This window comes from Halichoerus grypus, chromosome 13 (genome assembly GCF_964656455.1).
Source record: "Halichoerus grypus chromosome 13, mHalGry1.hap1.1, whole genome shotgun sequence".
NCBI classification, from domain to species: domain Eukaryota; kingdom Metazoa; phylum Chordata; class Mammalia; order Carnivora; family Phocidae; genus Halichoerus; species Halichoerus grypus.
In genome coordinates this window covers 46,902,945-46,915,790 of record NC_135724.1, presented here as the reverse complement: position 1 = coordinate 46,915,790, position 12,846 = coordinate 46,902,945, and the positions used below count along the sequence as shown (strand labels likewise).

Genomic DNA, 12,846 nt, shown 5'->3' with positions numbered 1-12,846 from the left:
CTGGTTCCAGAAATCTGAGGCAGGAAGCCCTATGGCTGAAGAGTTTGGAACTTACAGGAGGAAACTGGTTTTAGGGCAGAGGCCACATGTGAATGACCTAATATGGACTCTCCCTTTTGGCTCCATTTTAGTACACGTAAAGACAATACACAAAATATGGACAATGTCAATGACCTTTTGCACATTAAAAAGTAGTAGAAATGGGTCCTGTATTAACATTCATTTACCAGTTCCTACTGCAGAGGCCGCCTTCAGGCACACAGGCTTGAGCAGTGGCAAGTAGAAAGGGCCCATCAGGTGACCCACCTCCAAATATCCATAAACCCTAACTGACCAATGGGCTACTTACAACCAGGCACAGTTACCAAAAAAGGGAGAATTCCATACTCGCCATACCTCCTCATATTCCCCCTCTAAAAACAGCCCCCACCCACTGCCTCATTGCAGACAGCCTCTCCTCCGCCGCCCAGCCTGCTGTTCCCCTACTCCCCCCACCCTCCCCTTTGTTCTGCCTCAGGTGATTTTTTTTTTTCACTGCCCGTGCCACCAGCTTCCAGCTGGTCCTTGTCCCACGTTTGAGGGCCCCCATCCGATCAAGAGACACCCCATTTAGACACCACACCTACTTGTTAGAAACCTCCCAGGATCTTCCTCCCTAAACTTTAAGGAGATACTTAATAAATTCATCGTGTTTTACCCTCACTCCTGAAACGCAGTTCGGGTAGAGTGACTTAGAACTATGATGATTCCATTGCCTCCTGGCCTCTGTCACTGCTGGTAAGAAAATCTCCAAATGCCATTCTTTTAAAACGATTTCTATCTTTTTTCTACTTCTTTTTAAGATACTTGTCTGGAGTTTTATAGTTTTTCCATGCTATACTTACATATGGATTTTTTTAACAACTTTACTGAAATATAATTCACCTACCATACAATTCACCTATTTGAAGTTCCCCTGAATACCCTTCCCTACGAATACTCACCCTTCCTGAAGGTAAACCACAACCTGAATTTGATGTTTATCTTTCCTATGCAGGTTTGTACACTTTCATGATATGTTGTATCCATAGATATTCAGTACTATTTAATGTAAACAACATGCTACATATATCCTGTAACTTATTTTCAATTTTTTAAGTCATTCAAGTTGAGTGACATAATTCATACATTTTAACAGTTTTAAGTATTCTATTATAGACTGTGACTATGCTCCATTGTATTTATCCATTCTCCTCTTAGTTAGCATTTAGTGCCTCCAATTACTTATTTTTTATTTTTTAAAGATTTTATTTATTTATTTGAGAGAGCAAGCGAGCATGAGTTGGGGTGGGGCAGAGGGAGAAGCAGACTCCCTTCTGAGTGTGGAGCCTGAGGCAGGGCTCAATCCCAGGACCCTGGGATCATGACCTGAGCCCAAGTCAGACGCTCAACTGATGAGCCACCCAGGTGCCCCTATTTCTTTATTTTTTAATGGACTTCTTAAAGAGTTGTTTTAGATTCACAGTTTTAGATTCACAGTAAAATCGAGCAGAATTCTCATATAACTCCTGCCTCAACACAAGCACAACCTCCCCACTATCAACAGCACCCGAGCGGTGCATTTGTTACCTGAAGAACCTATGATAACACATCACTGTCACCCGAAGTCCATAGTCTATTTTAGGGTTCACACTAGGTGTAGTACATTCTATGAGTTTTGGCGAATGTATCATGACTTGTACCCACCATTACAGTATAAAACAAGCCTCACTGCCCTTAACATCCTTAACATCAGAACTCTTTCATTTCAATCATTTTCAACAAACGCTAGATGGTCTTTCTCAGATTGTCCTATGATTTCTAGGTGTTACAGATCTCTTTCCCCTGCTGGTAATGTGTTTCTTCTCTTCTCTTTCTCCCTTATGGTAATGTGTTTCTTCAGAGTCAAATCTCCCCTCCTCTACTTTACCCTTCCACACCCTCTTCTCAGGTTTTGCAAAAACTCGTGAAGTTACACAATTCACGTCCACTAGAAACAAAGTTCTAATGGCTTCCAAAATGTACAGAAATAAACAAACACACATGCACTAAAAATTTCTATGTGGGAACTTACAGTTAGGAAGGAGCTAAGCAAATACTTTAAAGAGATTGTTTCATGGGCTGTAGCTCAAGTCCTAGATACGCATGAAGCAGCAACTTGTGTTTCATGGCCAACAGAACTAAAAATTATCATTTTCATACAGCTGACAACTGAAAGGAACTGAATCCACTGTCCTGATACCAACTACAAAAAAAGAAATAATTAGAAGTTTACTCACCATTGGCAAAACTCTCTCCGACATAGTACTGTAATTCTTTTACGTTTGTTTTCGTCTGGTTTGTAACAGGATCAACATAATCTTCAGTTTCTGTAACATTCAGAAACTGACTTTGCCGGGGGCTACATGTCAGCTCGCAAAACAGGTTCATTAGGTTATAAAAACAGGATGCACATCTAAAGAAAAAGTAAACTGTATTTTGTCTGATCTCACAAACAGGGCCAGCAAAAACATGATTTACGATAAAGAACATTTAAAATTTATTATAAAGTGACAAATTACCTACAAGACATCTTTAACCCAGCCATTCTAAACCTAAAATCAGAGATCTCTTTAAAAAACTGCCCTAATTACTACACATATGTTGTCGAGGTATAATTTCAGAAAGAGAAAAATGCTTTTCTGAATTCTGTGCTTTGTAATTTATGGACATGTTTTGTGTTGAAGCTAAAGGGACTAGGGACCGTCACGCTGACAATTCTTACGAAGAAGAAAAACAAGGGAAAAATGAGATTCACACGTTAGAATGTTCACCTTCCTACTGAAGGGCTTTCTTCAAGCCCCAGGTAATCCCTTGGCCCTCTCTAAACACAAGAGGATTTCCCCAGGGCTTGAGAGGCTAAAGGACAGTGGTGGTGTTCTCTGCCTCTATGCACTACAGAAGCACACGGATTTTCATGAGAACTACAAGCTGTCTGCTCTCCTTCAGGTTCATGGCTGAAGCTCCTAATGTTGACTTATTGGGTGGCAGAACTGTCTCCCCAGTTGGGTTCACTGTTATCTGCAAAAGCTGCTGCTTCATTAGACCTGCATTCCCGCAGCACAACCAAATCGCAGTCACTCTTGACTGATCCCGTGCAGGTGCCAGGGACACAGAACAGGGAAGGTGGTCCCAGCCTTCAATGCCCCTGGTCTAGTGAGGGAGCAGACATGCACACTGACCTGCTTTCAGGAGTCCCGTGCTTTACCGTGACAAGCACAGGAACCACAATTACACCATCCTAATGGAAACTGCTCCTGGGGTGCAGATTTCTACCACGTTCTATGGATTACAAACTCTTGCCATGTTACTACGTTTAATCTCCGCAATCATCAATTTCGACAGATGCACAATATTCCTTAGCTTCTCATTATTTGCTATTAAAAATAGAGCTGATGACATGGGGAAAATTTGGTTATCTTCTGATCTTGGTTATCCTTATGTCCATAATGCCTCATCTAGAGTGGGTGCTAAATAAATGTATCCTGACTGAATGATGGTTCCATCAATATCCACTAGCCCTCCAGGGGGTATGCTGGACTGATTAGATTCTCAACTTATTGATCTCCTATATGGTATGCTGTCCTGAAAGGACAGTTTAAGGGTGGTTTCCACCCTGTATTGCCAATTTAAACTTCTGGGAAGAAGCAGGGTTTCCTTAGTGGATGCCGACTGTCCTGTCACCCGCCATGATATGTGCACAGAGAAGGGCTTCCCCTCTTCCCATGTCCCTCCCACCCACCTTTATCAGGATGCTTCAGTGAAAAATTTAGAACGATACCATGAGGTGCTATTCTACAGACCCCCACCAGCTTGTTCTTCTGCACATCTGAGAATTGCTGGCTAAGCTTCGAGAAGAACACCTATCATGCAACCCTTTTCACGGCCCTGGTCATAGAGAATGGTCTGGACGGTGGACTAATTTTGACAAACCCAGCCAACTCTGCCAGAACAATCTTGTTAACAGCTACCAAAGGCCAGCTCTAAGGAGGACTGGGACTCTAGCATCTCATGTCACTGCAGGGGGAGAGAACCACGTGCCATCCAGGGGTGGGGAGGGGAGGACGGCCACACAGAGGACCTCGCAGAGGAGGGTCTCGGGTCACAGACATGGCAGGACCACCAGAACAACCTCTCCTCCTCTGCAGAGCACCCAGAGGCTCGAGAGTGAAAGGACCCACTCCACAGTGCAGACACCCTTGGGGGCAGGGGGCGACCTAGAGGAGGAAGCCCACGCCTCAGCTCTGCATGGAACTGGGAAGAAAACGATGTCAGCCAACTATTACTTTATCGAGAAATTATGCTTGATTTCTGAGAAGTCCTAAGATTGCTTTCTTGAAATAACATGAAAACTAACTTTTAGGAGGAAATCAGAATGTCCCTGGTTAACAAGCGCTCCAAACCCGTTTCTGTGTGCGTGCCGGGCGGCCAGCCTACCTGGACAGAAACTGCAGGGGCAGCTGCAGGCTGTCCTTCAGGGTCTGCAGCTGCTGCACGTCACAGCACACGCTGACGTTGTCAAAGAAGAATCCTGGGCAGAGCTCCTTTTGGGTGAGAAAGCATGGTTATCACAGCAGAAAGTCAAATAAGGACACACATTCCTCAATGAAATAAGGCAATTTTATTCACACAGTCCTTTTTTAGGTACGCAAGGGTAAGAAACGTGTTTGCAAAGTTCTTGCAGGATTCTTTTAAAAGGTTTTCAAATTTGGGGCCCCTGGGTGGCTCAGTCAGTTAAGTGTCTGTCTTGGGCTCAAGTCATGACCTCAGGGTCCTGGGATCGAGCCCGGGTCGGGCTCCCTGCTCAGCAGGGAATCTGCTTCTCCCTCTCCCACTCCCCCTGCTTGTGTTCCCTCTCTCGCTGTGTCTCTTAAAAAAAAAAAAAATAAGAAGTTGCAAAGAGCAACATTTGAGGTACCAAGGTCAGTCCCTAAATAGTAACCTGCTATGAGGAAACTATGAGAAAGGCAAAAAGTCAGCCCCAGAGAAATTCCAGCCCCGGAGTTATGTTATCTTCTGTGCCATTGTGTGCCCCAGATAAGCATTTGGGATAAGACTTAAGCCTGTTAGTTTCAGCCCCACCCCACTGAGATATTTACGGGATCATTACAGAGGATCTTGGATTAGCATTTTGTGTTCCCAGTGCCTGGGATGACAAACTTACCTGCATTAAGTCATACCCGTCCTTCGGCAAGGGTTTTGGTGGCCCCGAGTACCGGCAGTTGTACCTCTTGTCTCCAGATGCAATTCCACACTCTCCATACCACACGCAGGACCGTGCCAACACCTACAGAGCCGACACAAAATGCCATCCATCAGGGCCTCAAAGGCTAAAGGAAATTTCAACAGCGAAAGCACCAGTACACGACCTTCCAACGTTACCCGCAAAATGAAGTGGCAGCAAGAGGCGCTGGTAGTTAACGTTTTGAAAAAATATTAAAATAGACCAGATGCCCAAAATGGGCTTGTCAAGTCAGTCAGGGAAGGAAGGTCCCAGAAATTATTGACATGATTTCTACTTCCTGCTAATTTGCTGATGAAGCGAAGCTCCCTGTAGGGATCACTAAGAATCAGTGTAGAGGAAAGAAAGCAAGATAATATGTGAATCTGCAATTATTAAGGCACTATTTTTGTACGTATGCATAAGAAACTATATAAGCTCCAAATAACGAAGGAACATTTCCATATATATTTAGGTTATTAATATCAGCACATCATGAGTAACATGAAAAGCAAAACCCAAAACACCCACAAACCCTAAGAAGGAACAAGAATAAACACCTCGTCCTTGAGATTTAAGTAGAAAGCAAGGCATGTGCTAACTTTAAGGAAAACCACCTCAGCAATCTCAAAAGAAAAATGTTCAACTCTTCGGTAGAGGTTTCTCAAGAGTCACTCATATTTCCCACGTGAGAGTCACAAGGCTGGAAGGGGAGGAGGGTGCAGTGTGAATCAGCACATCGGCGAGGTCGGCCACGTTGGCCAGGGCCACGGGCCAGCAGGGGCTTGCAATCATCTGTCCCACAGGGAAACAAAAGCTGTCAAGAAGCAATCATGACTCCCAAGGCACCCCATGGAAAAGCCCTTAAAAAGAAATCTGAATAGAAGCAACAGAGTGAATTCCCTCCAGCATAGCGGCACAGGACCAACACGTATGCAAGGAGGTCAGTCTGTCTGTTGGTCCCCAGCAACAAGATACAAATCTCACCACAGGCCCCTGAAATGCTAAAAACATGAAAGGAAAAAACAGCTCGCAGGAGGCTGGGGTGTGTATGTGCGGGGAACTGAAGGGGTCAGGATTACTTTGAATTCATTCTTTAGATATTTTAAGATTTATTTATTTATTTGAGAGAGAGAGAGCGCGAGCGCAGGCAGGTCCGAGGAGAGGGAGAGCATCCCAGGCCAACTCCGCACTGCCTGTGCAGCCCGCCGTGGGGCGCCCGCCGTGGGGCTCCAGCCCGCAGCCCTGAGAGCACGACCCGAGCTGAAACCAGGAGTCAGGGGCCTAACCAACTGAGCCACCCCTCGTTCTTCAGATATTTTAAAACAGAAACTATGACTTAATCCTATCTGGACTCATTAAAAGTCATATGTTTAGGTCACAAGGAAGGGAAATTATACAAAGGAGCAAGTGACAAGTAGTCAACAATGCCACATATCAAACCTTTGGCAAGAAGTTGCAAAATTCCACCACCATTTTTATTTACAAAGAATTGCAGCAATTATGCCATGAACCTAGCGATTCCAGGGAAAGTACTGCTCTTTCCAAAACTTCAGTTTTCCAACTAAAAGGAGTTATTCATCTACTGATGTTTGAAAAGGCTTTTTTGCCTTTTTTGCTAAGAAGGGGGCATAACTGCTGATACATGTCATTTAAATGTAAGTGACCCCACCCTAGACTTCACAGAATGCTCAACAGACCCAAAGAGCAAGCAGGTCCAGGCCTGGGGCACTCTGGCAAGTCACCCACTGGAGTAACAGAAACCCAGTCAACAAATCACAACTCCAGCATGGACTAACAGGACGGGGTCTGGAGTCTCAGTTCCCTTTCCTTAGCCCTCAGCGCTATGATAGAAAGTAAAGGCCCAACGCAGTGTGGTTCCCATTCATCCTTTATAACCCACATCTCTTACTTCAATGCCAAGTTTCCACGGTCAGGTAGAATAGAGGTGGGGCAGGGTGTGGGGGAGAGGTCAGGAGTCCCAGGTTCTGATCCTCAGAACTCACGAGGCTGTCAATCAATGTGCACACTGAGCCTGACTGCACGTGGAGCAGGTTCCTTAACTGTGCTGAGCAGTTCAGCTCTCTGTGAATGGTGGCTCATAACCGTCACCAATCTTACAGGTTTGCTGTGAAGATCGGAAAGAGGAATATTATGTGGAGCACTATGCAATCAAATGCAAAGAATTATTGTCTTCCAATTGTTGGGACCTTAGCAAAGAGGTCCCAAAGACCTGAAGTAAAATACCTGAAATTTCTTTGGGCCCAGGAAAACTGTGTTTGACTCAATGCTTGTAGGTTTGCTTCCCAAGGTCATCCTGCCTCTAGAAGCAGCCCCAACCCAGTGGGGCCCAAAGGCACTTACAAGCCATTTAACTTGTGTGCTAGGCACTGTTTCACTGCTCTTCATATATTAATCCAATTAATCCTCACAACAAGTTGATGAAGAAGGTGCTATTATACCCATTTTACAGATGAGGAAATGGGAGGCACAGAGAGGCTAATTTGTCCAGGAGTGGCAGAGCCAGGATTCAAACCAGAACATTCCAGTTCCAGAAACAGACTCTGAATCGAGTATAATCAACTGTATAACTAAGGTCCTCACTCTAGCACCACACCCCCTCCCCACCTTGCACGAGGCATGGGCATGTGTGCACTCTTTTCCACCTCAGCTCTCTTTCGGCTCACCTCCCTCTGATCACCCTTAGCTGAAAACGCCATGGAGCTGGCCGGGCAGGGACCTCCACCACCCGACCCCTCTCCTCTACCTTCTTAACCTCATCTCTTTGTGCATCCCTTCACCTGCTCCTACCAATAAACACTCTCCGATTTCATCTCCCTTTGGTCAAACGACCCCAATTTCTCTCCAGCTGCACTTCCGGTTACCTGCCCCACAATCCCAAGAGCTCCAAAGGAAACCAATCCTTCCTCCACCGCCCATCTCTCCTCCTGGGGAAGCTCCCAGTGCAGGTGCACTTTCTGGTGCCCCTTCCTTCCCTGCATCCCCTTCCTGCAGAGCCCACTGCCATCCTTTGTTCACCTGGGCACTACTCCCCTAGAGACGGCCCCGGCCACCTCTCCTGCAGACCTGGCAAGTCTCCTACACAGCCGCAGGCTGGGCTCTTCCTGAGCAGGGGCTCCAAAGCTTTCAGGTGCTCAGAACCCTACAATCCACCTTCCCGCTGCCGGTGAGGCAAGCTCCAGATGCCTCACCTGGTTCCGATGTGCACGCTCATCTCCCACCCCTCCTTACCTTCTGTGCCACACTGAATGGGACCTGCCTGCCCCCCTGCTGTTCGTGCCTCCCTCCCCTACACTCCTGCTACCTGCCAAGGCCACTCTTCAACCACCATCTCCCCCGTGGGCCTACCGGGGGCAGGACCGGGCAAGCACAGCCCCTCCGCACCCTGAGCTCCATCATTCCAAGGGCTCCCCTGAGGGTAATGCGGCCACCTCTCCCAGCATCCAGGCACTGGATCCCTCATCTCAATCCTCAGATCTGGGAGGCTGGTACCGGAATAACACCATTCCTCATGCCGGTTACACAGGTAGAGTGACTCATCTGAGGCCACACCTAAAAACGGCAGAGCCAAACCCCACCCGAGGCCTGGCTGCTTCCTGGCTGGTTCGGAAGCCAGAGCTCCGTACTCCCCAGGCTACACCGAGGGTCACTCCTGGCTGGGTCATGCTCATCTTGGTATCCCACCAAGAACCTAGCTGGCGTTGGAACGACTGGCCTGCGGGTCTCCAAACCGCCGCAGCACAGCGGGTGGTCAGGACTTTCTGGACAAAGATGACAGGTGCACCTTAGGGTCCCTGGGATGTCAGGGCAGCACGAGCTGACGCCAAGATCAAGGGTGCGCCGTACAACAGCCCGCACACAGGGCACTCGCTTCCTTTCTAAGCAAAGCACCTGCTTTCCAAAATATAAGGTGTGGCCGGATGCTGCCTTTACTGGGATACCAGAAGGCCTGCTGCTGACTTCACATCAGTAACACCCAGGCGGAAATAAAACCTAGCAACGTCTGCGGTCTGACCAAACCTGAGCTCAGGGCTGGAGACGGATGGTGGCTGCACAGAACCAGCCGTCCTTCAGGTCACTGAGCTGTACACCAAAAAGCTGTCCGTTTTATACCCTCTGTGTTTTACCATGAGACATGAGCTCAGACGCCCTTCATGTCAGAGAAAAGCCCAGTGGCAAGGACTGCAGAGAGCGAGCACGTTGTCATCACATTCAGACCGACCAGAATCGGAAGCTGCAGGTGTGTGAGCCGCGACACGTCTCGTTAAAGCTGCGCTCCAGTCCCCCGGATCCGAAGCTAAAGGATAACCATTCTTCACAGCAGGTCTCGTGGACCCCGACCAGTCATACAGAGCTATTTATAACCACAAGAACCATCTTACTGGAGCATTTTAAAATTTTACCGATTCCTAAAACGTTAAAAAAAATAAATGACTGTAGGATTTATGTCCTCTAACTACGGACTCCATACCCACTCATCACAAATCTGCAAACATCACAGGTATATGTGAAGTAACCACCCCCCTTCTCAGATTTAACCAATGCTACTGTATTAGATCTGGGTCTTCTAGGCTTTTAATTCCTCCCAACAGGTAACCTGTAGAGACGGACAAGTGCAGTAACTTTTAAATAGCTTTTTCACAAATAAGTCTCAACAACCCTGCACAGACTGGCTTTCGGCTCAACTTGAACTGCCCTTCACTATATTCATCTGGGTCTTTTCCGTAGAGGGCCACATATGAAATACTGTAGGCTTATGGGCCATAAGGTCTTTGTGGAAAACACTCAACTAGCCTGTTGTAGCTCAAAAGCAACCACAGACAACAGGTACGTGATGGGTGTAGGGGTGAGGGAGAAAACTTTATTCACAATGACAGGCTCTGGCCAGGCCGTGATCTGTGGGCTCCTGCCCTAGGATGAAGCAGAATTTATGAGAATCACAAAGTTGGGTATGTGGGAAGAGGTTCCAGGGGTAGTTTTTGGCTATTGTCTCAACTCCCTAGGAAGACTGCAAAATCATCAAGCGCAGAGCCCACCTGTTCTATTTCCTCTGAAAGTCTCTGCAGTACCTGACCCAGTGTTCACCGATTCAGAAACCATCAAATCTCTCCATGTGTTGAAGGAGTTCAAATGGATTATATAAGAAGTTAGAAACGAGAACTACTGCTTGTTTTGGCTTTCCACCAGAATTTAGGAGTTACAACGCTACAGTGTGTCTGCTTTTAAAGGTTAGGTCATATGGCTATTTCACAACATGCTCCAGAGCTTAATGATAGGGTATATGACTGGACAGGGAAGTTTCTTCCAATAATAATAGTTCAGCAAGTTAAAAAAAAAAATGCCCTTTCCGCTATATGTCGGCAACTATAGCAACTGCGGAAGAGACCCTGATGGGGAACTCTATAAAAGCACGTCTGGTCATATGGAGAAGAGGCCCTGCACGTCAGCAACAGAGTCCTACACTCCAGGCTGCCTGCAGTAAATCTCAACTAACTCAGCATAAAATGCTTCGTGGACATCAACTGTGTGCCGGGCACGAAGTTAAGTGATTTCTTCCTTCCTGCCTCGCATACTTCTCAGATACCCTCTAGGGTGGTAGGCGGCATTTTACAGGTAAGGAAACTAAGGCTCAGGGAAGACTCTCTGAGGTCACGTGGCTCCTACGTGACAAAACCAGTAAGGAGAATGAAGATTTTGAAGGCCAAGTGAATTAAACATTCTCCATCGTCTCCCCAGTCCCCACTCCCCAGCTGCTGGACTGCTCAAACTCCAGCTCCATTTGTACAGATGTATCCTCAGAGCGTCTGATACAGAGAGTCCCTCTTTCTACACAAACATGTTCACCTGCGGAAATAATGGCTACTATTTACATCTTCTTAAGGACGTCTCCAGGCAGCTGTCAAATCACACTACTGACCACTGACCATCCTCAGCTCCAGGCCTGCGCTGGCCACCCCACAGCACGTGGAGTGCAGGGCCGGGTCCTCTCACCTCTGCCACTGTCCTGGATGGGTAGAGCTCATGGCAGCACCTGGAGCCACACCAGCTCCAGCTCCAGCAAGGCGGGTCGGGTAGGGGGTAGGGAGAGGCCTCTGCAGGGAGCAGAAGGGCTGGCCTGGCCAGTCAGGACAACGCAGGATGGGATGGACTGGAGCTAGGAGCAAGCCCTGAAGGAGATGCCCTACTGGCCATCTGGAACAGCTGAACACTCATTCAATTTCGCTTGCTAAACATGCAGAATCTGGTAGCAAGATTTTGAATTTGAATAAATTAGAGCACAAGTCAGAAGACCGTGGTTCAAGCCCCCAGTCTGCCATTTACTAGCTATGTGACTTTGGGACACACTTGAGCCTTAGTATGCTTAATTTCCTGGAAAACAGGAAACAGCATCCCATGTATCTTAGAGGGGTCCTGTGATGTTAAAACGAGACCAGAGGTGTCCTAGCAATGGAGTACTACACACAAATTAGGTAACTCTTTTTTTGGTTTCCTGTAATCTAGAACTTCACTTCAAAAAACTTTTGAGTTAACCTACATACCATACAATTCTCCCTTTTCAAGTATACAGTTGAATGGTTTTTCGTAACAAATAGGTAACTCCCCCCTACTTTCTCCGGTTTTCCTCTTGTCTACCTGGTAAGCATTAATTCACCCTCCACAGGTCAGTTCAAAAACGGACTCCCCATAACATTTTGTTCTTCCCTTTGTTAGAGCACATTTTGCACTGCATGGTAATTTTATGTATTCCCCCTTCTCCCCGTCACTATGAACAAGCCAGGGACAGAGACTACTAACATTTACAATTTAAAGAATGCTTTCTATACAGGTAATTCTTTTGGTCTACTTTTGTATCTACACTGTGCCCACAGCAACCACTTTATATTTATGAAACTAGTGAATGACAGGAACTTTGAGTTCCTCTGTGGCCTAAGGGACAATAACAAGACAAAGAACAAATTTTAAAACTTCCCTCTCAAATCCCCCAACAGTACACTTGCATCAGAAACAGGTTTGGGTAGAATGTAAAAAATAAAACAAACGGTAAACAGTTTTTTTTCTTTTTTTCCCCTAAGTTTTGTTGCCAAAGCAAATATTCCGAAGACCGAAAATAAGAGGCATAGTCCGAGCAAAGAAAAACTTGTGGGGCCAGAGCTGCTTATTGATTATCACCCAGAAAGCAATGCAATTCTGGTTTCTACCAGCCTCTGCATCCTTCCATCTTATCCCCACACCTAAACCCACGAAGGCCCAATGATCTGGTGACTCAGAAAAGAGAGTCCTGGCCATATTGGAAACGGTAAAATACAGTTCTCGCCCTCAAGAAGCCTACAATCTACTACTTCAATTCAAGCAATATTTCTCTTTTCATGAGAACGGTGAGAAGTAGGCATATATGCTAACCCGATTTTACAGAGGAAGAGACAGAGGCTCTGGGGATCACTGGCTTACCCGATATCACTCTTGGTGAGAAGGAGAGTCCAGACCCACACCCAGGGTAAGACTGGCTATTGCAGTATAAACACGGATTTAGAGCCTCAGAGAGAAGG

At 46.5% G+C, this 12,846-nt stretch overlaps 1 protein-coding gene across 1 annotated transcript in view; it reads right to left on the bottom strand.

Moving 5' to 3' along the window:
- NPC1 (NPC intracellular cholesterol transporter 1) overlaps positions 1-12,846 on the bottom strand; it is a 47,777-nt gene that overhangs the window by 28,915 nt on the left and 6,016 nt on the right. Inside the window, exons 2-4 of the mRNA XM_036098127.2 lie at positions 5,222-5,344; positions 4,495-4,601; positions 2,298-2,473 (exon numbers count right to left, since the gene is read on the bottom strand). Of these exons, the coding sequence (XP_035954020.1) occupies positions 2,298-2,473; positions 4,495-4,601; positions 5,222-5,344 (406 nt within the window). The remainder of the gene's footprint in view (positions 1-2,297; positions 2,474-4,494; positions 4,602-5,221; positions 5,345-12,846) is intronic.